This window comes from Gasterosteus aculeatus, chromosome 7, assembly GCF_964276395.1.
Source record: "Gasterosteus aculeatus chromosome 7, fGasAcu3.hap1.1, whole genome shotgun sequence".
In the NCBI taxonomy this organism is placed as follows: domain Eukaryota; kingdom Metazoa; phylum Chordata; class Actinopteri; order Perciformes; family Gasterosteidae; genus Gasterosteus; species Gasterosteus aculeatus.
In genome coordinates, this window is record NC_135694.1 from 17,063,799 (window position 1) to 17,089,772 (window position 25,974).

Sequence of the window (25,974 nt, forward strand, 5' to 3'; positions counted from 1 at the left end):
CTTCAAATTGCACCATTTCTCAAGTCTAGCAAAACGCTTTCACATGTTCCATAATTGCTCGCACGCTATTGTTCCGCTTTGTTTTTTTTCCCCCCTGCAAAAGAGAGAACATGATTTTGTAATTACTGTTCTGACTGTCCCTGAATAAAACACACTTTGTTTGTTTACCTGTTCTTGTACCTGCACTGTCACAATTACGTCTACAGACGGGTATTTTTTCTTCTAAACGAGGCACGCCATCGTTTACAAACGGCACCTTCGGCTATTTTGTGCTTTAATTTCCTCCTTGCGTGAGTGCAGTGGCACATTAGCTGATGTTTCCTGTGAGGGTGGTATCAGCGGGGTATCTGTGTGCTGCTTCCCGGACTGGCGTCTTGCCTATCTGCTTTATGGCACAGCCAGCCCCCAGCATTGTGGTCCCCACTGGGTCTGCAGACACTGAGGGGGTCTTATCTGACTCTTCTGTAGATAAACCTGCCTTGTCTCACGTGGATTGGGGGGGGGGGGGGGGGGGGGTGTAGTTGGCCGAGGCTGCTTTTAGTGTTTTGTGTCGAGCTTTAGGACAATTGGTTGTGGCGGGGGTTCACACAAACGGCTTCTCCTTGAAAGCGCTGTCTTCACTACCTTGTGAAATGCTAATACTTTCTATAAATAAGGAGCGCAAATCCCAGGGCCGTCAGTTGAGAGTCCCTGTGAGGAGGCCTGCCTTTTTTGATTATGGAGCATTTGACTTTGTCTCTCCCCTCTGCCTTCTTCCTTCCTTTAGTTCCTCAATTGAAATGTAATTTTTTTTTTACCAACCTGATGATGGGGATAGGGAGCTAATTCAAATGTACGGGAACTATTCTATAAAAATGATCGGCTGCTTTGGACATTCGCAGCAGAGGTGTTAACCACATCGCCCCCGCAGGCCCGGCTAAAAGCTGTCAAATGCTCGGGTAGTCGAGTAAAGTGCCTGTCATATGTCACCCCCTCATCATTTAATGTTCAATTATGTCAAAACAGCCTTTAGGCCATCTGCACTGGGAATTGATGGCAGCTCTGTGTGGCAAGCGGAGCTTTGAGGCTGCATCACAGGGCAATCGGTGTGGTTCAACGGTCCGAGCCCTGTGCAACACTGAATAAGCCGAATAGTCAAACTGAATAGTTCCACCAGGGGTCAAAGGGCCGAACGTCCCAAGCTTTTTTGCGGGGCAGCAACCAAGAGATGAAGTTCTCCTCTGCTGTGACTGAAATAATTGATGTCCTTGGCCGTGGTCACAGGGGATTGGCTCGGCGTTTTTTTAAATAATTTGCTCATTCCAGAACCCGGGCTCCAATGAATCACTTCATTCACTTCACATGTTTTTCCCGCCATCACTGCTCATCCAGGATAATGTGCCAGGAGCTCTTTTTCCCCCCGGTTTGTTTGTTCTCACAGTGGAGACGTTTTCTTTTAAACTGGGTGGAAATTATACTTCGTTTTCAAGGTATGTGTGGGGTTGTTTGTTTTCAAAGACTCGCTAAACTGAAAATATTTTCCTCACAGCATTGTTAATAAGAATTTAATTCAGACTCATGTCCTAATTCTTCGATCCATCTCTCCCTGCCACATCTCTCTCTTTCTCACACACACACACACACACATTTCTTTGTTCATAGGTATTTGACTGAAATACTAAACCAATGCTTTCACAGCTGCTGAGGTGTCACTGCATGAGGTAGACCTTAAAGAAGGTAAACGCAAGTGAATCCCAGCGTGACGTCATTCACCTCTTTCAGCTGGCCACTATCTTTTCCCGTTGCTTTTGTTGGGCTTCGAGGCTGCCAGAGCCGCTGCCCGTGGTAAGACTTGGCTTTTCACTCCCAAGGATGCCCTTCAGGGTCATCTGGTGGACAAAGAGGCGTGTGACCTCTGTGGCTGCCGTCGAGGCTCTGAGGGTCAGCTGGGTAGCACAAGGGTCGCCCGAGGTTAGCTGCTTAAACTGCTCCTGGTTTCAGGGTTTACTGCTGTCTACTGAAGCTGCTCTTTACACTTACAACATGACCGAACATGAGGTCTGCCTAGAAGACCACCGACTAGAGCTACAGTAGGCCGAGGAATCGGCCCTGCGCACGTTGCCGTGTCACGTATACTTCAGTGAACACCTTGGCTAATCGGTCGCCGCACAGAAGTGCGAACCTGGGTTTGATATCAGTTGATGAGGGACGTTGATGAATCAATACGTTGAACTGTTTGTATGCAAGTGGTCACAATTTTCAAGAACGCACACAAATTGACCTACGGCATTTGTATTCAAATGTTTGCTTTTATTTTAGAAACATTATCATCTATCCTGCAATGAGGTCATATTCTTTACTAGTATTAGTTGTAGTGGTGTACCCAACAGCCTTCTATTGGCTGCTTATCATATCAAGCCCTTTTCGTACTGCTTGATATTAAAGTTGTATTATTATTTAGTAAATACAATTGTTTAGTGGAAGGCTTAGCTGTTGTTTGCGACTCATGGAGGTCGCTGTGTCAGCGTGGGAGTGTAGTTGTGTCCATCCTCATTCCTTTTCAACATTGTAGCGTTCCATAGCCCTTAGGGACACAAAGGGAGTGCCGAAATCAGCACATTTTCTTTTCACTTTGCACTCATGATCAGTTCACAATGATAGAAAATCGAAAATCGAAAAACAGCATTTCCCCACATTTAGAAGTTTGATTCTAAAGCTCAATGGGCAAAATTTCTCCCAAAACCATGTGCATGTTTACACTGTTCCTTTGTCCTGAAACCATGTGGATGTTTAGAACGATGGCTCACCGTGCCACGTCTGACTTTTGCTCTGTTCACCTCCTCAAATCCTTCTTAATGGAAAAGTAACGTTAACTTTGCCTTTCATAGCTCCCTTGTCTCCACCTATTTAACCTCTTTCTCCCTCTCTGTGAATCCACCGCTCTCTCTCGCTCGCTCTCTCGCCGTCTTATATGCCGTCTCTTAAGCGCCACAGCAACCTTCTCAAAGGGATTGGTTGCCAGGAGACAGGATTCTCTCCCCATTGTATGTCGACAAAGGTGGTAGGGGTGTGTGTGCGGTGGGGGTTTACAATCAGCAGCGCCGGAGAGAATTGGAGGCCCAGGGGAGCACCACTCAACAATCATGGGTGTGTTGGAGAGGAGGTGGACAGTGAGGGGTGGGTGAACGGTGGAGGGGGTTCTTGGGTGGAGCAGGCTGACACCCTAAATTCCTGTGGTTCATTCCCAGTGTCCCAGTAACCACGCTGGGATGTGCTGTGTCAGACACTGGTGGAGACTGGAGGGGAGGAGATGCACACAGGCAGCGATGAATAGTTTTTTTATGACCAACTTTTTAATTAGCCAGCATGTCCTCCCCGCCACACACACACACACACAGTGGGACACATTCTTACTACAGTAGCGGACACCAAGCTCAAGGAAGTTGTGTGTGTGTGTGTGAGTTTATGTGTGCGTTTGCGGTGTAAATGCTCGACTGCATTTACCAGCAGTCCATTTGTCATTATTTTCCTTGGCTTCAACGATGGTCTCTCTTATGAGCCGATAATATACGCTCGGTGGCTGGAAGGCCAGTTTACTTTAGCTCTGTTGTCATTACTCTAAATAAGGACCGACAGTCACCCAGTGGTTCTATGGAGCGCCCGCTCACCGTGCCAGAGACTTTGATCAATTGTGCTCTTGAGTAACATGCTCCACAGGTCACACAGTGATAGCTGGTCGTTACTCATTAACATTGTGAGCCTCTACAAGTTTGTGTTATTCCACTACAAGAAGCTATAGTGACAGGGACAGCGTTTGTGTTTTAACGTTTTATCATATAATGTCTTTTTTAGTGCGGAAATGAGCTTCGGCGGTTCGCGTGAGAGGGACTTGGGCTCGCAAATGTTTGATTTGCGCTGCGCATAGACTTGATTTGCGCTCTCGGATTTTGACATTGATTTTGTCTTCAAGACATTCACGCCCCACAAAAATCTTCATCTCAGCTAAACGGTCCATCGGGACGATGTGTGAGTTGATATGTCTAAATAGACAGTAATGGAAACACAGAAAACATGACGTCAACCCCTTTTCCCGTATAGTCCACCAACTCCAAACTAGTGAGAACAAGCAAGGACAACAGCACACATTGATATGTTACATACACCTTGTTTTATGAAGGGTCCAATCACATTTTTATGAGGTGAAAATTAATATTGGCCTGTTTGGCTGTTATAGCCTTTTCCACCTAATTATTGAATTTACATTTCCCACAGTTCCTCTCAAAGAGTTGTGTGCGCAGTTGATGGATTAAATGGCACGTTTAGATTACACTGGTGGTGTTTACGCTCCTTTGCCTTGACACTGCTGTCACCTGAGCCACCACAACAGATCGGTTCATAAGCTAACAAATCAGGGATGATGTCCTGAAATGGCACATTTTTGTTCCATTTGTGCAACGCTGAAAGGGAGAGGCCTCTGGTTGAACTGTGATTTTAAACAAAACCCGTCAGCGGCCTCAAATGCCCGCCGTTGATTTAACAGATCCACCAGACAGTGTCCCTTATGGCCCGTCAGACAAACCTGTCAACCTGATAAACTCCTCTAGCTTAATACTCTTCAACTTTCCCCAAAAAAAAAAAAAAGAGTGCCCCGTTTCTCTTCGTGCCTGATGACAGCTTTCTGTCATGCAGATGCCAAGCTGTGCCTCCGTTTTGACAGTGACGGATACGTATATCAGTGCTCTCTATATCGCTCCCTGTTTGTCTTGCTGCTGAAGGCGATGGATCGCTCCCATCAAGGGCGAATCTGTGGGCTGCAGCGACCAGTGCCGACAGACGGGGAGTAAAACTGTACTTGTGCTGTGCAAGCGTATGAAGGGCTCACAGGCAGCGAATAGTGGGTGTCACTTTTTCTGTGCTGTGTTTTTCATTCAGTTGTCTCTGCGCAGCCCAAAGCGGAGTGAGGTTTGAGGCTGAAACGGAGCTGATGCACATGACACACGGGCAGGGCCCTCGTACCCGTCTTACACAGAGGGTCTAGAAACGTCCTTCACACAATTAACTGTCAAAGTCCTTTATCAGTACCACAATGAAAAGAAGTGCATTATCGTCATTTAAATTGCATTCTTAATGTCCTGACCGCTTTACTTTGCTCAAATTGTTTGTAGATTAAATAGGGTGCTCTCCAGGTTGCCGTCCTTGCACAGTTTAATGCACTTTTAGATCTTCTTTTTGCGTGTAGCTGTTTCAATCTCGTCGCGTCTTTTTACGGAAGCCTTGTAGTATTCAATGAAATCTTTTCATTTTATAGAAAGTAAAAAGGGTCAAACAAATGGGTACAGTTGCAAGGTTTGTATCCTGTCTCAGCAATCTTCGCAGAGTCTGATCCATCTGTCAATTGGAGTAAAAGCAGCAAAATGAGATGCACATGTGTAAAGCAAATACGTGGAAATTCTGTCATTATCAGCGGAACATTTCAGTTACACATGCTTGGCTTGCGTGGACGTGATAAGTACATTTTACACACTGCGTTTTAGCAGCAACATATTGTGGCTTATTTTATTTAATTCTTTATAAAGCTGTTCTCCCCGTACTCGCTGACTGGAAGGTGGCAGGCTGTCAGAAGGATTTTAATGCATCGAGGCAGCATGTGACAACTCCATTCTCTATGGACCGTGTTCCGTGCTGCGGCTTAAGTCTCTTATTGAATGGAGAATCTTAACCCAGTTTATGTCACCACCAAATTATGTTTATTCGTACTAAGAATAAATGCTGAAGAGGCAGCTGCAGTGTGGCATTGGGCTAGAGATTTGATGCGAGTTTCAGTTTTTGTCTTTTTATTTTATTTTATATTTTTTACTGTTATTTACATTATACATATCTAAGAGTTACTTCTCAGATGAGATCTGTTTGACTGTCTGTGGAATAAACAATGCTTCGTTTACTTACATATGCTTGCAGTTTGATATTCTCACATTCAGATTTTATCTTTATTCATGGAATAATTATTTTTCCTTAACTAAAAATAAAAAGAATTCGGTCAAGATCCACCAGCTTGTAGCCTATTGCATCAAGTGTGTATTATTTGGTACACTTGTGTGAATTCTGACCTTACGATCATATAGGCCCACATGAGTGAAATTGTAGGTCGTTTTGCATGTATATATTTCTGCTGGACTATTCAGTAACTTATTTGCCGTCTTGCTTTGTCTTGTGTTGCACTTGCTTGATGTTTGACTACGTTAGGTTAGCAAAAGCTTGTCAACAACTTTCCTGTCGTTCTTTGAACTCTCTGAACAGTCCGGAGTGTCTGTCTGATCGGTGCGTGGCCATATTTGAAGTGTTCCCTCCCTTTGCCTGGGTGGATTTGAAGCAGGATTTCCAGACGGGTCTGTGTGTCGATGGGCTTTCCATCGCAGTCTGCTACATGAGGGCACGTCTCCCCTGATGACTCTCTGTGAGTGACTGCTGCCTGTTGCACATGTAAGAGCTGCGCAGCCCTCGCAGTCAATACGTGCAGGCAGCCTGACAGGGAGCGGAACAGTGAGTGCGCTCTGATTGCATGCTTTTTTTAAAGTACCGGTACTAGAAATGTCCAAAACCGTATTGTTTTCAACGTAAGGGTACCGCGGTACCTTTTTAGTATCGGTACACTGTGCAACACTACTGCAGGCGTTTGCTTATTTTGTCTCAGGAGGGACAAACTATCGGTTCCAAAACAGGACCAAATTAACTTAATTATTAATTAACTAAAGTTGCTGCTTTTTTAACATCCTCCAGCCCAAAATGTTGCAGTTACATTAAAGCTCTGTTCAGGTCACTATTATTAACTTAAAATAAATAAATAAATATATATTTATTTATTTATTTATTTATTTATATTTTATTGCAATTGTAAATACTTGGATTCTACTGGCCAAGATGCGATATGAATGAATATCCTTATAAAACAATTGTATCCCATTTCCATCATTCTTTAAGCTGTCAATGTTGCAGTGCATTAACTCCCTCTCTTTGTGTGTGTCTGGCAGGTTTGGTCTCGGGTCTAGAAATCACATCCACCGGGCCGACGTCCCTAGAGAAGGCCAGCGGTCAGAGTGTGAAGCTGGACTGCCAGTTTACTCTGGCCCCGGAAGATTCTGGACCGCTGGATATTGAATGGAGCTTGCTGTCGTCTGACAACCAGAAAGAGGACAAAGTGGTATGTGTAGACTAACCTTGCAAATGAGCTTACTGTGAAGACGGCATACAGCAGTACAGTGTGCAGTCATCTGATCCGCTCTCATTTTAATGTTCACAGCTTTTTTCAATTCATTATTTAATAGGACAGTGTAATTAGGGCTGTCGCCATATCACATTTTTGTTGTGCGATTATTGCACCAACATTTATTGCGGTATGCGATGTTATTGCAATTTTCAGACCATTTTATGCCACTGATAACATAATAATATAATAGCATAGTAATACAAGTAGTACGCTCAAACAAAGAACATTTTATTCGTCAGAATAGTTAGGATATATTTTTTGGAATGGAACTCTAAGTGAATAAAATAAGTGCAAGGGACACGGAGCAGGCGACGCATCGGGCTCGGTGCGATGCGGTACCTCGCCCTGCGTTCCTATCGGCCAAATACGCGAATGAGCAGTCCGGAGGAACCGACAGTAGTTCATGTTGAAGGACTGGGTGGATCATCGCGCTTTTGTTGGTGGGTATACGGAAATCCTTGACCTTTCCTAGTGGTTATATGGCGTAGACCTGCGTATCACGTAGACTACACCGCTGGCTTCACTTCATCGCGCTGTTGTTCTGTGTATTGACAACAGCCCGTCACTCGCGCACTGTGCTCCTAAATTATTTTTCAAGTTCGCACACATACCTATTTTTAGGCGCAAATGCGAGTAAAATACTCACTGTGGAGCCCTGTACTCCCTTGTGGTATTTCAATATAACTATACTACACAAGGCTAATGTAATCTGAGCTACGTGTACTTCTATCGAGCTTTCCTTTGTGTGCAGTGTTCTCACCAGCACATAGTAGGAGCATTTTTTATTTTAGGCAGTGTCTGTCCTTTCCGGCGTGGCTCTCTGCATGGACAGGGAGGACTACACAGCTCTACAGGATCCATGCCTGCCCCTGAGACTTTCACAGCCACAGACTCCTGGTCCCCAGCGTGTCACCCTCTCCCGTGGCTCGCTATTCCCCCACCTGTCACAAAGCCTTCTCATCCCTCTCCTCCTCACTTTTCATTTCCTTATCCTTTAGATTTAGGTTTTGTTTTTTTTGCTCTGAATGTTGGAAATGGGTCACACGCTCATCATTGAGACATTCTGTCATCCACCCACTGTCCTCTCTGTCCTCAGCCAACCAATCCCATCATCCAGGTAGACCTCTGTACTCCTGGGCTTGTGCCATTACAGACTCCAATTATCTGCTTCCATTTTTTTCTGACCTACTTGGTTTGCGCTCATTAACTGGAGTAGAGGAGAAGGAAAGTTTCACATTATATCGTTATTTTCAGCAATGAAAGAATATTAGGTGAATGTTGCTATTATTCGTTGTGTCTGCACAGTATTCAGTGTGGGAGTATTCCCTGGTGGGCGTCTCCAAGTCTAAACGCAGCTGTAGAAATACATAAAGTGATCCCCTGTGCTTTGCATGAAGTTGTTGTAGCCTATTTGGTCCATTTTATTCATGCAATATAGTCAGTACAGGTGCGCGCCACCCGCAAAGCAGACAGTCGCGCCTCTGCCGCTGTTGTTTTTTATTTTATTTTATTTTTTACATTCGAATATTATAAAAGAAAAAAACTTCACTGTCATGAGTCAAGACGTTTGTTTAGGTTTATAGTGTATACGTTTCTTCACAAACTGTGAATGAAGTAGAGGTCGATGAGGCTTAAAAAGCTAAAGAAACGTTCAATCTCATCATGTAATTAGCACTCTGGGCTTGACCACACCATCTGATTTTTTTTTTTTTCTTGATTGCGCTCATCATTAACTGGAGTAGAGGAGAAGGAAACTGGAGTTTCACATTATACGTTATTTTCATCAATGAAAGAATATTAAGTGAATGTCGCTGTTATTCATTGTGTCAGCACAGTATTCAGTGTGGGTGTATTTTATGGCGGCAAATCACTGTCAAAATTCTAGAGCGCAAATCAGGTTGATGCGCGCGCATAAATCAAACATCCGCGAGCAAAAAGTCTGTCTCTCTCCATAGTGACTGGCTCTGCCCCATTACTGTCAAAAAGAACAACAGCGCGTAGAAAACACCTTCGAGCGTGAGCAGAGATTAGCCTCGCGAGCAACGAAGTTCACGTTCAGTGAGCGAGCAAATATCTCCCGCGAGACGGACTTTTTGCTCGCGGATGTTTGATTTACGCCCGCGGATCAACCTGATATGCGCTCTAGAATTTTGACAGTGATTTGCCGCCATAGTATTCCCTGTTGGGCGTCTCCAAGTCTAAACGCAGCTGTAGAAATATATAAAGTGCTCCCCAATTGTTTCTTTTCTTTATCCATTTATGCCATTTTTTGGCTGAGGTCTATCTGCACACCCGTTAATATTGCCAGGACCTTTGTAGGAATTTAAACCAGTTGGACATCTCTCTCTGAACGTATTTGTTCTCTTTGACCAAATCAAATTTTGCTCGCTAAATACTCATGCTCACATCCATAGAGTTTTTTACAAATAAGAGTTTGTGCTCCCGGGAAATTCTTTTATAATTAGCGCATATTAATTCCAGGGGTCTGCCTTGTTAGATGTGACAGTGTTAAATGATCTGCGAGGACCAAAGCTACTAGATCAGACAAGGGGATGAGAATGAAGGCTAAACTTTATAGCCACAGGCTCCCAGAGGAGATCATGGTGAACCTTCGCTAACACGGTTCGAGATGAGCAAATCCAGGCTCCTCTTAAAAGAACAGTCACTATCGGATAATACTCAAAGAACTAGTCTACAGGATCAGTCCACAGATCCGTAACCGGGAACTACATGCCTTGCTTGTGGAGCAAGGGATTAGGTTGCGTGTCTTGAATGAGTAAATAAGCCTCACTTTAACAAATGTATTCATATTTATGAACCACGTAGTTGAGCATCTTTGCATTAATGCAGTCAAAAGTAATCTATTCAACATAGAATCTGGTGGGGAATGAGGCCCAATTCATCGGACATATCCCACATATCGGGGTCAGAGTGGTGAAGCAGAGCTTATGCACATCACTTTGATTGACTTCAATGAGAGATCCCAAGCATGCCTACAGTAGCAGTCATTAGCCTTTTGGCTCTTACTGCCTGGCCATGATTACCTAATGGTGGGTGTGCCCTGAGTGCTCGCAACCACTGTGAGAACTTGAAAAAAATATTCTGAAAATAACATCTCACTGGTGGAGAGAAGTTTTGATGCATAGCTTTAACTTTGTTCTTCAGCTCTACAACTGAGCCTTTTGTTTACTCAACTTATTGTGACAGAAGATCAGAGAAGATGATTGTGAATGACAATGGCCACATTTGGTTTCAGCCTCGACAGCATCAATGTTGAAGAACGTCTGAAGTGCGCTCAGGCTAGTGATTGGGCTTTAACGTGGCAGAGCACTTTTCGAGGGGAGCCGTTCCTGTGAAAGCAGTGCTTCAAATCCTTTAAGTTAAAAGCCTGATGGACACTGCGCTGCACTTTATGCTCTGCGGGTTGTTTAGAGTACACAGGAATCGCAGCTCTCTGCTTTGCCTCTCAAATGAATCTGTACCTCTTCCTCCTCCCTGCCTGAGCAACCGCGTCACATGATGACCTGTGAAAGGAAGCCGGGCTAATAGAGGTCGTCTAAGAGTGGCCAATCAGCCAGCCGTCCTACCTGTAATGAGAGGGGGTGGGGGGAGGGGTGTAGTAGGTCCGGACGAAGGGGGCGGGGGGTAGTACACTGGGTCCGGCTGACCAGGGGCGGGGGGTGGTGGTGGTGATGTGTGATGTATCATCCGGGGCTAGTAGCAAACGGTTCAGCCGACCGGGGGGGCGGCTCCGCTGCTGCGAGCGCCACGCAGACTTATTCGCAACATATTAATGTCAGTGTGGAACTGCCGTGCGTGGAAAAAGAACAACAAAAGAAAAGTAACCTCATGAAGGGGATGTTGCTAACTGTGACATCATGAGTGACATCATAAAGAGTTATCATCAGTTTAGAAATAGACCCGTATATACCGTATTTTCCGCACTATAAAGCGCACCGGATTATAAGGCGTCAATCAATGACCAGATCTTCAATGAATGACCTACTTTACAACATTTTTCATATATAGGGCGCACCGGATTATAAGGCGTCCGTATAGTGCGGAAAATACGGTATATACCTGGAAAGGAGCACCTGTCAGCGCCGTCGGATGGGAGCACCATCTGATATAAACTCTATTAGATATAAGCACCATCAGATACAGTGTTTCCCTTTAGGTTTAAAACTTCAGGGGGGGGTGTAGTAGTTGGGAAAATGGTTACAATGGTTACATTTCTTCAGGGGGGCGCCCCCCTGTTATAATGGTAAGGGAAACTTCTATATTGGGATTTTTTTGATTGGATCATGATTCTCAAGGTTACTGTGCAGTTCAGGTTTATTTCCTCTGCTGGATGTGTGCATGTGTGTAAGCGCTCCCATCTGTGTGCCCGTGAAGTGGTCAAAGCTGACGTGAGAGTCTTGTCTGGCTGAGCTCAGGGCAATTTAATTTCCTCTCCTCCGTGGTCTCATCTTGCATATTGTTGTTATTACAGCTTATGTTTTGATCCCCTGTGAAGTTAGAGGGGTGGATTTCCCATCCCTAGAGAGCCAGGTGGAATTTTAACTACAATACCTGTTTACGTGGCTAATATGAACAAGATGAACATGGCGCCCAATGTGAGTATCCATGCCTTGAAGCTCCAGAAAGTAGTCTTGCAGTTTGAAAGGGAGCAGCAAGGCAGCTTCTTCAAGACCCACCAGAACATCCCTGACATCGCTTCCCTTTGTTTTGCTTCTCTCGTGCTTCCTTTTCAAGTGATCTGCCTCCTCTGATGGGTTCATTATTCTTCCTCTCCCCCCTGCAATGTTCAGGTTTTCCTCCTTCCCCTCTTCCCAAGGGTATTTGCTCTGCGTATGCCTGGCGTTGATCGTGGCACAGAAAAGCCTGTTGATGGCTGTCTCCATGGAAATCTGGAAGAATATATGCCTGTCTTTGAAAGAGAATGGGAACTCTTTTCATTGTTGTCTGCTATTCTTTTCCCCTCTTTCTTCACCCAGCTACAAACCTTGCCTTTATTTCTAGACATTTCCCCTACATTCCCCTGCTGCTTTTGTGCTATTGGGTGGACTCACACCTTTTTGAGAGGGTGGTGGTATCTTCACGCTCCCATAATGGGATAAGGACATTAGGGGGAAGGGGAAGCATAAGGTTTGAGTAAGTTGCCAAGAAATTACTCTTTGTTGACACAGCAGGTGTAGATTCTGCTCCACACTGGTCGCTTTGTCCGGTCAACCTTCACTCTTGTAATGGACAGAAATAGCTGAAGGCCATCGCAGAGATAACAGAGGATGCTTTCTCTCTTTCCATATATTTTGGATGTTTTAGTGATACTTTTAGAATGCACACAACTGTTCAAGGCTGTTGTTTTTTTAAGTCTTTTGCCCGGGAGGATTTCTTTCCAAATAGATAAGTCAGATTTAGCCGTGCATCACATTATGTAAAGCACTTAACTCAAATTCTCTCAAATCCAGGTGATCCTGTATTCCGGCGACAGGTCCTACGAGGACTACTATGAGCCAATGAGGGGCCGGGTCCACTTCAACTCAGCCGACCCAAAGAACGGTGACGCCTCCATCAACCTGACGGGCCTGAAATCGTCGGACTCGGGGACTTACCAGTGTAAAGTCAAGAAGGCTCCCGGGATCCGCAGCAGGAAGATGCTGCTGATCGTCATGGGTGAGTGGAACAAACCAGTGAACACGCTTTAACGGCCCTTTTTTTCTTACTGGGTAAAGTCTCCCTCCACAAAGGAAAGGCACTAAAACACATGGGCTTTACCCTCCGTGGCAATTTTGACGTAATCCCTTCAAGAATGCATGAAAGTGCATGAACTTCGGCTGCAGAGCATTGCCCACTTTAGTGATATAATTCTGTATTCACTCTGTGATTGTCTGAAATAATAATCATTTTTATCTGTTTTTGTATTTAGTACTTAGTTTTAGATAGACATTTAGATTTTAGATGCAAAGTTATTAGTTAGTTCTCTTCCATCACAGCTCCCTTTTCAAATGAATTGGATGTTTACAGACATTTTACAATATTAGCTTTATTTCTCAAATGTGAACTACAATAACATAAAAATGAATACACATTACTCCCTTTGAAACTATGAAAGAAATAGATAGTACAGACAAAAATGTTAGCCAATGATATGCAATATTACAAATTGTTCTAATTTTGTGCAAAATAAGCCTGCCTTTATAAAAATGTGGACAAACTTCAGAAATGGAGTCTATGCACTGGCTTGTTATTGCACAGGGTGAGATGGGTGACACAGCACAGTTGTATAAGTTGGATGATTTCCTCCCTAGGCAAACACACGCTCATGCAGCATGCCCTCGCTCATTGGTCAACTGACTAAATTATATCGAAAGTGAATTGCCTCCCGAAACCCGCCTGGCATTTGCATATGGGAAACACAAGCCAAGTGCACCGCACCAGTCTGTGTTGTGGGATAGGCTGCATATTGTGCTCTTACCGGCCTGTTATTATAATAGTTTTCTACGTTCAAAAGAAAGCGCACACTTCAGAAAAAGGTCGCTTGCATTGTTGACAGGATATCATGTGCACCAAAGTTCTTCCCAGGAGCTCGTCTGTCTGGTTGAGCCGGTTGGCGCAGTGCATTTGGGTTTCTCAGTAGTTCTACTGTGACGCAACAAAGCAGCTCTGTATTACAAGAAATGAATGGCCGCAGATGATCTGACCATTAACTGTGAGTACAGCTGACACAAAAGCCACTGACGAAGCCCTCAGGGAGGCTAGTTTCCAACGAAATTGATCTGACCAGAAGCACCTTAAAAAACAAATCACTGCTGAAGTCATTGCTGATTCACACACACGCTTGTCCTCCCTACAAAAGCTTCACATTCCTCACCAGTGACGGGGGTTAACAACCATGTTGATTGGGCACTCGCTTCTCGTGATTAATTCAAATCTATAAGTAACTAAGAGGCAAAGTTTGTATATTAGCTATTGCTATAAGTCTATATTTACTGTAATATCTTTTGTGAAACATTTTTATTAAATTCCATCCAATTTTATGCTTATGTTTTTAGGAATACATTTCTAAAATGTCTTCAGCCGAGAGACAGCCAGAGGCTACAGGAGCTGACGGGCTGCTAGCTATTGACCCCAAGGGGCAGGGGTGTTCTTGGCAAGGAAACATTGACAAGGACAGGGAAGGACATCTTGCTTGCTCTGCATTTTACCTTCAGGTCGATCTTGTCACAAAGTGGATGGTCCCGGGAACAGGGGAGACGTGCATGCATATGTTCGCACAAACATGAGCGCAGCACACCAGGTGTTGCTGCACCTTGTCACGTCTGCGGTGCTGCACACGTGCCGACCCCCTGCAGTCTGCGTGGTGTCCAGGTGATGAACACTAGGCAGCCCCCCTGGTTGTGTATGCTCCTCTGATTGAAGTTAACAGGTGGGGAGGACCCACTTGTAGCCCAGCACTGCATGCCAGCAACTCTCACAGCTGTTTCGGGCTAAACCCCCACCTTCACTCTCAACATACAATAATTTTAGCTCTGTCTGCCTGCAGTCAAGGCCGCCCTCGCAGGATTTTGTTGCTGCCGAGTCGCTTGTGTTTCATTTTATCATTCAACTATCAGCGGTCACACCTTGCGGCCGTGCGCCTCCTGAATGCAACGACGCCGCAATCTAACAATTCCATTCGACTTCCACAAGACAGCCTTGTGCAGCACATAAATCCCAATTCATCGTTCATTTTAAAGAGCCAGGCTCTCTGCTCCTCAAGTCTCCATCACCTTCCTCTTTGACCCCATCTTTCCAACAAATAAATCTGTTCATCGGGCAGCGGCCCTAATGACAGGAGCTGCGTGTTGGAGCCCACGGACGCGTCAAGCTGACTTTCACCTTTTCAAAAGGTGTCAAAATGTCATAGCTCACTGACATTAACGGTGTGCTGTGTGAGTGGTGCAGCACTGTTGCAGCAAAGAGCAGTGAGTTAGGAGCTGCCCAGCCTTGGAGGCCATCACCACCATCTGTCCATCAGCGCCCGCTTCATTTTTGCTCTCCTCAAGCTCTCTCTCCCTCCATCCTGAGCCGCTGTGTGTTTATTAGATTAGTGGTAGCACTCGGTACTGTCTGTCTACTCTTAATCCTTTCGCCTGCTAAGCTTCCTTTTTGCGCTTGACACCTGGTTCATATCTGGTGAGGCCCACTCCAGGGTTTTGTTGTTACAGAACGCATTTTTACCTCAAGAGTATGTCAGCTTTGCGTCAGTGAACGGACTTGGATTGTGGCCTTAGAAACATTTCCTCCCGTCTCCTGGCCTCAGTCACCCGGCTGTCAGCGCGTCAGTGTTTCACTGGAATCGGTCTGCTTTTAATTTGCTCTGTTTGTTTTTGAGTCCTCCCTCTCTCCTCCTGCCAGCACTCTAACTGACGAAGGAGTGATCGCACATGTTTGGCTTTCAGACAGAAACGCTTGGCCTCCATCCTTAACTCTAACCACTACATGCACGTGTGCACTTGTGTGCTGTGGATCCCTTCTTCCTCGTGGTTATCCTGAGTGACAGCTGCTGTGATGACAGCAGCAGTATCAATTACTTTGATTACTGTTCTCATTACACTGATGACTGCCTCTTAAAGCGAGGGAGGGGAGGAAGACACAATAAAAAGAACTTTCCCAGTTCACAATACGAAAAATGGTAGAATTACGGGGTTGGAAGCTTCAGGCGGGGGGGACCGTGTTGTTCCAAGCTGACGCCAGTTGGCCACCTGGTTGTGACTGTTGTTTTTCCACCTCTCAAACACTCTCCTCCATTCCCTCGCTCCACAGTGAAGCCGTCCAAGCCCAGGTGCTACGCCGAAGGCCCCATGGAGGAAGGCAAAGACATTGTGCTGAGGTGCATATCCAACGAGGGCACCAACCCCATGCAATACAGTTGGGAGAAGACCAGCGACAGCAAGCTGCTGCCCAGCTCCGCTGTGATGGGTAATGGAGCCTCCGATTAGCACTGTCAAATAATTCGAAATCAGCGTTCCCACACACGTGTCCTCTCTCTGTAACCGCTTCATTGTTGTCTTCTTTGCCCTCACTTGCAGATCCAGTGGGAGGCACCATTAACGTGAGGAACGCATCTGCCAGCGCATCTGGCGCCTACCGCTGCACTGCCACTAACCGGGTTGGCAATGAGGAATGTGTGCTGTATCTCAATGTGACGCCTCGTGAGTGCTTAACGAACTTCCCCTTGGTGCAGTGACCTGCATTCAGCCTGTTTCTCTATTAAACCCGTAGCTCTGCAGTCTGAGGGTCAGCTGGATAATTTTATGTGTACAGTTTGCAGTACTCCATACACGTTCACGTATTATATAGAACCCTTTCCTCCAAGTCAGGGTTGTTACCTCTAGAATTGATCCTCTCACTGAGACTACTGTTGTGTATCAAGATAACAAAGATATGCATATTATGCATATTAAGAATACAGTATTATGAGGTAACCCTGAGAAGCAAGAGTTAAAAGCCATGCTAGCTGCTCGTCCACGTTGTACGTAGGACGCCTCACTCCAAATTATGATTCAAGGCTGATGGTTGCAAAGGAGTATATGAACCCATATATGTATTAAGTCTCTTTAATGAGCTAAATATTAACCACCTTTTGTCTGCAGCTGACAGCTGAAGACGCTGTATGCAATTACCCACATGGTAATGCAAAGTAATTTAAGGGTTTACATTTTTTTAATTTTCAGAAGTTAAAAGTTTAGTGGTTTCCTCTTAGATTTAAAACTACAGTTGTTTTTGGTACTTAAATCTTTCTATTGCATTTGCTGCATGCAATAACTTTTTTTACTGAAGGTATCACTGAAGTCTAATCAGTAAAGCAAATCGTCAGGAAACACTTGTAAATCAATATAATAAATGATTAAAAAGGAAGCATAGCCTACAGGAACTAGTAGGGGGGGAAGTAAAACGTCTGTGCAGGTGGGTCTATAAAGCTAAGGAAGTAATTGACTGGCTGGCTGGTGTGTGAATAATTTATCCCGACGCACAGATTCAGATGACATTGGATTTGATCCGTGTATCACTCGTTTTCAATAACTCCAACCTACATGCAATAACCAGAAAATATTACATTTTAATATTTTTCAGTATTTTGTTTTGCCTTTTTGCTTGCAAAACAAGGAGCTTTTGTCCTACTACTACTTTTGTCCTATTACTGCAATAATCATTGTAGCCAAATGAGATATTTTAACCCGTCAGGCAGTCATTGCCATTCGTTGAGATAAATCACATTTTTTCCTTTTACTTTCAAGATGTGTGCTTATGGGAGTGTTGTACTTTTCCTGTACCGATGCTACATTCATCACTACTGGCACACACGCATAGAAAAGTCTGAGTTGTGTTCAATGTTTCCTCCTCAACAAATAAATTATGTTGACGGCATTAAAAAGCTTCACGTTGAGAAGGAGGCCGTGTTGGAGCACTGCCAATTGTTTATCTGCAGACCTAATGATGATCCCATGGCGTTTTGGAAGGTAGTATACATCTGATTAAAGCGTGCGAGGAAAAGGGTTGGGGTTCAGGCATTGTAAGCTTCTTGAGTAGAATTCATGGTCCCACACGCTGAGACGGCACTGTCAAACAAACCAGAGCAGCAGCAGCAGCAGCACGGTGCGGCTGGAGTTTCATACACGGGCATGGATATTCAATTTCTCTTCTAGTGGCAGGATTATCTCTTAGGTGACATTGGTAATTCTCCTATTAAAAAGGTAGTAGATGCAATAAATCTGCATCTAAATTGTTGAGTCATAAGCACCATATGACAGGGTCATAGACAATCACCACTTAGAAAATAATTCAGATTTACATTTAGGTTTCCTTGTTGGATTTACTCACAAAATGAGATTTACCTTCCTTCCCCTGTGTCCAGCCCCCAACACTGGAGGCATCATCGCAGCAGCCATAATTAGCGTGCTTCTGATTCTCCTCATCATCGCCCTCATCCTCTTCTGCTGTTGCCGTGCCCGAAACAGGAAGAAGTACGAGAAGGAAATCTGCAACGAGATAAGGTACGTTCACTAAATGAGGGATCTGCTAACAGATGCACAAAGCTCCTATCTGATGGAATATCGTGTCATTTTTTTATTTAGCTATAAAATGAGAAATGTGTCTTGGGTTAGATAATACTGGATTTAATGTAGGCTTCAACAATGCCATAGGTTGCGTGTGATTATTACTTGCGGCTCGCCATGTAGACCGACACACACGCAGGCTCACACAACAACAAATCTCCAAAAGCCCCAACAACCATGAAAATGATTTTTCTCCATCAGCGTTTTTACCCCTCCTCAAATAAACAGCTGTGGTAATCAGTTTGAAAGCTTTGTTTGCTCTGTGGATCCTGTGTCATATCTGCTGCTGGCTGCCCGCCCTCATCCCCTGCCCTCCCCTCACCATCATACTCCCCATCCAGCCCACAAGCTCTGTACAACCCCTGGGCTTACTATCACTCTGCTACGGTCTGAATCTGTCTAAGACCACAATGTGACACTCGCGCTGGAGGACAAAGAGGATTAGACCACTGGTCCTGTCTCGTATACACAGGCACACATGCAGTGGCTGGAAGGACCACAGCATGCGGCTGCGGATTAAACAAGCTCCAGCCCCTCGGGCCCTCTTTGATTGAGCATTTAACTGGATTATTGCTGCTTATTAGTTGTTAATGTGGTGGCAGAGGGAGTAGAGGGCATAGCTGTATTTGGTTGCTCATCTCAACCTCTACAGGCTATTACTCAGTGTGGCCAGCTCCAATTGTTTGTCCCTCCTTTATTGAATGTTTTTCTCTTGAAATGACTTATGCAGACTCTGCCAGACATTGTAGACTTTGATACCTTTTGTCAGCCAACTTCATTATGATTCATAGCACCTCTGATAATCCACCCCCATATACATAATCTCTTGACATCCAGATAAGCTTGTGAAAGTAAGTGTACAGTCTTATCTTATTCTCTTAATGTGCTGCTGTCTTGTTTCCTCTCAGAGAGGATGTTCCTCCTCCAAAGAGTCGCGTATCAACGGCGCGCAGCTTCACCGTGGGCAGCCAGCGCTCCTCCCTGGGCTCCATGTCGCCCTCCAACCTGCACGAGTACGCCCTGAAGCCCCAGTACGACAAGATCCCCTCGTCGGAGGAGTTTGAGAGGCCGCCGAGCCACACCCCTCTGCCCCCGCCCAATATCGCAAGGATGGCCGGCCCCAACCTCAGCCGCATGGGGGCCATCCCTGTCATGATCCCTGCCCAGAACAGGGAGGGCTCCATCGTCTAGACCAGTCATTTTCAGTGGAGGAGGGTGTGCTGCGTGTGGAGGGAAGGGCAGGGGGGTGCAGGACACGAGCCAGTGAAGATGGAGCCAGGTTAGGCAAACTCCCCTGACTTTTAGCTCCTCGTCATTTACAAACGGGAGTATAACTGCTCCTATGAAGGCCTGGTTCGGCTGCGGTACTGAGAAGAGAAATTGAGTTGTACTGGAATCAATACAGAGCACATTAACTTTTTAGCAAATACAAAAAAACTTTTATGAATTTAACTTCCTGGACTTTCTCACTCAAAAATAAATAGGTGTGGGTAAAAAACAGAATGGTCAATATACAAATTATATTGTAAATAAGCAAATGCATGTTTTTTGTTATAGACTGCAATTGCTGTAGAGACATTGTATGTACAAAACTGTACCCAGGGCGGGCGTGTGTGCGTGCGTGTGTGTGTGAGGCAGGGTGAATATGAGAATGTATGAATAAGAGAATGTTTTTATGAGTGGGAGTATGGAAGATGTATTGTTCTTCAACGTCTACACTACAGTATGATCATCTGTCAGGTAATTCAGTCTCTGCTCATTTCTAACATTTTTTTTAATTCCATGAATTTACTTTTTAACTGTTTTTCTTCCAACCTTTTGGACAAAATGGCCTTATTTGGACATTTGGAGATTTTTAAATAGTCGTTCGACTCCGTTGGAAAAATGTCTATTTAGGTCAGCGGGTTATCCGCTGAACCATTTGCTGTTTGAATGGTCTGGGTTTGTGGGGGGGCTGAAGTGAACGGGATTGGCTGAGGTTCAGACCACCACTTCTTGTGATTGGTCGGATTATTGCCTCTTGACCGAGCTTTATAAAAACAAAAAAAGACCGCCATCCCTCCTCTCTGAGGAGGTAGTACAGAGGGAAATAAAGGGGACAGCAAGGTCCACTGAGCAATCCGCTTTGTGCTCGACTATCAACAGGCCCATAACCCCCGTGGCCTCCCGACACACATTAGCAGGACAAGAGCACCGAGTCTTCATCTATCACTGGTAGCATCAGTCAGTACCCCTCCCCCCTCAGCCCGCAGATCTCCAGTACATGTAATCCTCCTCATTTGCAGTTGCATTACAAGGAGCCAATATCTTGATTAACCTTCTCCCTATGGTCAATATGAAACCCTTCATGTCCTCTGCAGCGTTAATTGGACTTTTCAATGAAGGATGTGAAGCCCGCCGACATGAAGAAAGTGGCCACAAAGGGGCACGAATGAGAAAAGCCACTGAATGCTGCATTATGCCGCTCTGATTCCACTTTACAACCACTTTGTCTGGGTTCATTGTGTTGTCTGTGCTAGATAGTATAATTATTTGTTCTGTTGGTGTTTGTGCGTTACTCTTAAACCAAGCCCATTCTTCCAATAGTAGCAAAACTGTTTAGATGCCCAACATCTCACTGTGTCTGCTACAAAAATAAAAACAACAAAAAAACATGTAAATTTGGATACTTGGAGCAAAATGTTTGCCCTGCAGCCTTATTCTACGCTTTAATGCAGCCTTACACACTTCCCTCTGCTCACGTCTGCAAAGTCCTCACAGCCGGATACTGTGCCTTGAGTTGTGTCACCTACGCCATTGTGCGCTACGTACTATGCAGTAGCATCATCCCGGATGGCCATCACAGCCCACAGACACCAGAACAATATAATAATTGGTACACAGTGACCCTATCGATTTGCTTTCCTTTGCCTCGGCCATTTCCAATCCTGGATTTCCCCCACCGCATACACATCCCCCCGTAGCATGACAAAACCTCGTCTCAAGAAGTTGATTTTGTATTTCCAAAACATGGTCGTCATTGTTTTTATATTTTACTTTATTCAAGATGAAGTAAATGTGCTTTTAACAAAAAAAACAAAAAACATTACTGGTTGTGTCTGTGTGTAAAAATATCCTGTTAAAGTAACCCGGTGTACTCTCAACACGGTTGAATGATCTAGAGATGACGTATGTACACATGACGCTCTGCCGTGCTGCGCTTGGCAAGTCTTTCCCTTAATCAGTAGAGGAGGGGCGCCGTGGCTCTAGTTGGTGCAGTGCAAATGCCCCCCTGTATGATTGGAAATGTCTGTCCATATGTGAGTTCACTGTAAGTCTCAGTGTGGCCTCTGTGCTCTAAGGAGAGGTGACACATGTTGGAACATCTGGGCCCCGCTCTAACTGGCAGTTTTATCGTCGCACCTGTTTTCTAACGCCAAGGAAAGTGAGACCCGGACCTGCAGAGACAAAAAAAATGACATGAGTTAGTTCTCCTTAGACACTGTTGTGTGTGTGTGTGTGTGTGTGTGTGTGTGTGGGGAGGGGACGTGAATTGGACATGAAGGAAGTTTTCTGTCGGGATGGGCCTCTGTATAATTCTAGTTGGACTTTCACCTGCTGACAAACTGCAGAGCTCTCCGGGGGCTGTCCTGTTACTGTCCCTCTGTGCTCAACACATGAAGTACTAACCATATTAACTGTAGCTTTGAAATCGGCATACTAATATTGTATGAACAGCTTCATTTGAGGTTTTTGCACACTGTGATAACCTCCTTTTTATTTTTTCTGTGTATTTTTTGTGTGCTGTATTTTTTTAAATAATAAAAGTCTGTGAAATCAAAATTCAAAAGCCAGCCCGTTTGTTTTTTTTGGCATAAATATAACTTCTCCCGGTCGCGCATGCTTTCTGTGGACTTGGCTTTGTGCAGCTTTTTGACTAATTCATTTTAATCAGCCAGCAAATGCCACCTTTAATGCCAGGTGAGGTGACTTTCCAACCATTTAATGACCGTAATTAATCAATGAAGACAACCGCCGCCTGCCTTCTCCAAATGTTCTCTATTGAGCTTTTGGTTTGCACATGAGACGGTTTGAGAGCTGCCTCAGCTACCACTGCAAAGCCACTCATCCTTTCCCCATTCCCCTGCTGCAGCGTTATGACCACAGCCCCACGGCCATTTGTGACAGTATTTGCCCAGTTTATTTTTATTTCAATGGGTGCCAATTCCCCCCTGCAGTTAATGTGGTGAGTAACTACTTTCAACGCACGCCAGCTCTAATCAAAGTTGTACCAATTTAGCTCTGTAATGAAGTATGCTGAATGGAGCGAAGTGCCCTCTTGCTGACTCAGGGGCCTCACCGTGCTCGTGTTGGTGTCGCCCTCTTTACACGCTAACTACATGCTAGTTATCCTGACATGTGGATGGATGGTTCGCCAATCGCTCCGCTGTGTGCAGGCAGTTGACAGCTAGTCAATAAGACTAAAGCACTTAGTCGCAGTGCTAAGCGGGCGTCCATTGCTGTAATTGGGTGTCAGTAATAGATAGGGCCCGGGAGCACTGATCTGTGGCCAGTCGGAGTCCATCGTGGGTCCTAATTGCTCCCCAGCAGCTCCGCACGTCGCCCGGCTGCACTGCTACCTGCACACTCATAACTATTCCCACAAATGGACGTAGCGGGACATAACGACACTTTCATGGCCGCGCATTCACAACATTCATCAAAAGGACATTAGTGGCGTGTGCCGCTGGTTGTGCGCAGATTAGATGTATGGACTAGAGGTTGCGCTCATTGAATTAATGCACAATGAGTCATGCATCATCCCCTGGTGTCTTGCAGCCCAGTATCTATTTGTGACTTTTTTTATTATTCTACCATGGATTCACACAGCTGAAGGGAGAGACTGGCGTAGCGCTAAGCACCTGGGGATTTGTGCCTGGCTCCCTCCCTTCTGCCTGGGTAAGGTATTAATTGTTTGCACAGATCAAGGAGGTTGGTATTGCAAAATAAATTAAAAAAAGATTCAGAAAAAGCCCATTGGTTCTCCAGGAGGGTTTCCTTGGCAACGTTATCTGGTAGTACACAGTCTAAGCCGGCTGCTAGTGGAATGATTTATCTTGTAAAGCGCAATTCGCTACCTGCTCACAAAAGAGGCCTCTAAAAGCACGGGTCTCATCAAAGTCGCTCTCCTCCTGCCTGACGTCTGCTGTCACCGGCGTTAAGCTTTCTGCCGTTTTTAGAAACCTCAGTCAAGTTGGGAGAGGCTTGCAGGGCGAATTCTGGGTAGGATAGAGCAGCATGCATATGCATGAAGAGCGAGCTCCATTGGTGCAGCATTGCATTAACATTGAGGCTTGCCGCTTCTTCAGCACTTGGGATGTAAAATGACTTGGATTATGATGTCAATGCAAGCAGCTACATGAGATACTTGACTGAGGAGCTACAGCTGTTTTTTGGACATGGTGCCTCTTGTTTCCGCCCGAGTAGAATTTAGATGGATACAGTGGATCGGTTATAAAACCTTAAATCATATATGTGGGTGTAGAATTCGTCTGTGATTTCGAATCCTTGTAATCCATCCTACTCTAGTGAACATAATATTAATATCCTCCTTGTGGTAGAGTTAGTAAGTATAGACTGCTGCTCTAATTATAACAACATAAACGGTTTGTCTGGGCCCACTCTTAAATTAAAGCTGACAGTCTGAACTTTAAATGCACAGGCAGTGTGCCATGTGAAATGAAAAGGAACGGAAGGAGGAGGCCCAACATTGATGTGTCACCATGCAAACGTTCTTCAACCGCATGTCGCCGTGAACAACCTGCGTGCTGCGGAGCGTAGTCCAAACCGCAGCCGATCACCCCACTCTGGTTGATCAGCCCGGGTTTCCTGGGAGGAGGGGGGGGGTAACCCAGCTGCCCGGCATTTGTCGGTCTTGATTGTTTCCCCGTCTGAGAGGAGCAGAGCTCCTGGTGGCCCACCTCTCCCTTCTTCCCGATTGGTGAACACAAAGTCATCTGTTAAGGTCCGAACTCTACGCCCTCTGCATCGCCGCGCCGTTTTGAGGTCACTATTCTTACCCCGACGCCGCTCACAGTTCTATGACTAAAATGTGACTTTTTGATGGATGACCTTCCCCTCTATGCTCTCGGGGAGAAGCGGTGAAGCGACGGTAAATACGCGCTGAGATTAGACTCCAGTCGAAGAACATCATGTCACATATCAAGATCTCCCCGTCCCTGCTGGGACTCTGCGGTGAGCTTCGTGGATCAGTTAGGTGACGCTCATCTGCAGATGTGACATTTTACTGACAAGCGAAAAGTAGAGAGAGAGAGAGAGCAGCACCTAGCTCTTTACCACGGGGGACGTCCCCCACCCCTCCTTTGGTTTGGGAAATTAACGTCATCGGAGTTGCTCATCAACCTGCTTCCATATGAAAAGAAGAGAATGAAGGAAAGGAAACAAGATGGTTCAGTCCTCCTGGTTTAGTATCCTCTCTGTGGTGTACTGTAGCCACACACACACACACACACACTGTTCTTTGATCTTTTGTCATCTATCTTCCTTGGCTGAAACCTCTCAAACCAGGATGGAGGTTATACAGTGCAACCCAACTCAGTCGTTTACACTGTGATTTGTACTTCTAATCTGCACCTCTGCTGGACCTTATTATGGCTGATCATCCTCCAATGCCATGTCATCAGAAGGGCACAAAGGAGGCCGGCAATAAAAACGTAGCCTTGGCAAAGGAATGGGGCTCAGTTTCCCCTTTTTTTTCTCCCTCTGATGATTGGGGTCATCTCTATTATTACCTCAGCGATGTCACTGACATATAGTGTGTGTGTGTCTCTGGGCGTCTCCCCATGTATGTGTTCATTCGTATTAGTGCTGGTCGTGTGTATCTGTGTGCAGTAAAGTCACCCTTAGTGGCCACATAGAGAGGGCAAAGGTCACAGTGGTGATTTAACAAGATGGGGCAACCCCGACCCCCTCACCATCTCACACTTTTTCCGCCTGGCAATTAGACGGTGTGTTTTCTTCATGCTGGACACGTACCTCAGGCCACCTTCACAGGCTGAAACTCTCCTCTGCAGCTTCCATCTGTCACGGTTGATAAATGCTCTGGACGAACTGCAGGGATTGCCTGTGTTTCAGTGTGTAAGGCGTTCAACATGAAAACTTTATTCAAACATCAAAATATCCTGCTCGTTAGAGAGCATCACAAATTCATTTCGCTGTCGAAATATTTCATTTTTTATGAAATGTCTGATGTTTTCACTTGAATTGGGTGAAATTCAAGTGAATGAAAGGAAAGTTAGTGACACATGCAGAGTGGGTTAAGCTGTTAACTTTTCTTAAATCTTCTTAAACTTACTCTCACTCCAACAGTCATCCCTCTTTTGCTTTTTTGAAAAATATGTGCTTGATGTCCTTAACTTTTCAGCAGCCCTTTCACCTAGTTATTCATTGCTTTGAAAAATACCCATACGAATCTTCCATATAGATTTTAATTTCAAGAAAATTCCAGCAAGCAGAATTTTACTGAATATAATTTTATTTGAATGGACGGAATAGAATGGATCATGACATGTTGTTGTCTCAGACATAGTGTTTGCATAGTTTAAGCAGCACAGGTGATTGATACATCAG

At 45.1% G+C, this 25,974-nt stretch overlaps 1 protein-coding gene across 1 annotated transcript in view; it reads left to right on the forward strand.

Annotated features, from left to right (window-relative positions):
* Positions 1 to 22,174, forward strand: part of cxadr (CXADR Ig-like cell adhesion molecule) — a 33,403-nt gene extending 11,229 nt beyond the window's left edge. Inside the window, exons 2-7 of the mRNA XM_040182306.2 lie at positions 7,008 to 7,177; positions 12,715 to 12,919; positions 16,052 to 16,207; positions 16,318 to 16,440; positions 18,144 to 18,282; positions 19,254 to 22,174. Coding sequence (XP_040038240.2) covers positions 7,008 to 7,177; positions 12,715 to 12,919; positions 16,052 to 16,207; positions 16,318 to 16,440; positions 18,144 to 18,282; positions 19,254 to 19,536 — 1,076 coding nt within the window. The 3' untranslated portion in view covers positions 19,537 to 22,174. The remainder of the gene's footprint in view (positions 1 to 7,007; positions 7,178 to 12,714; positions 12,920 to 16,051; positions 16,208 to 16,317; positions 16,441 to 18,143; positions 18,283 to 19,253) is intronic.
* The last annotated feature ends 3,800 nt before the right edge of the window (positions 22,175 to 25,974 follow it).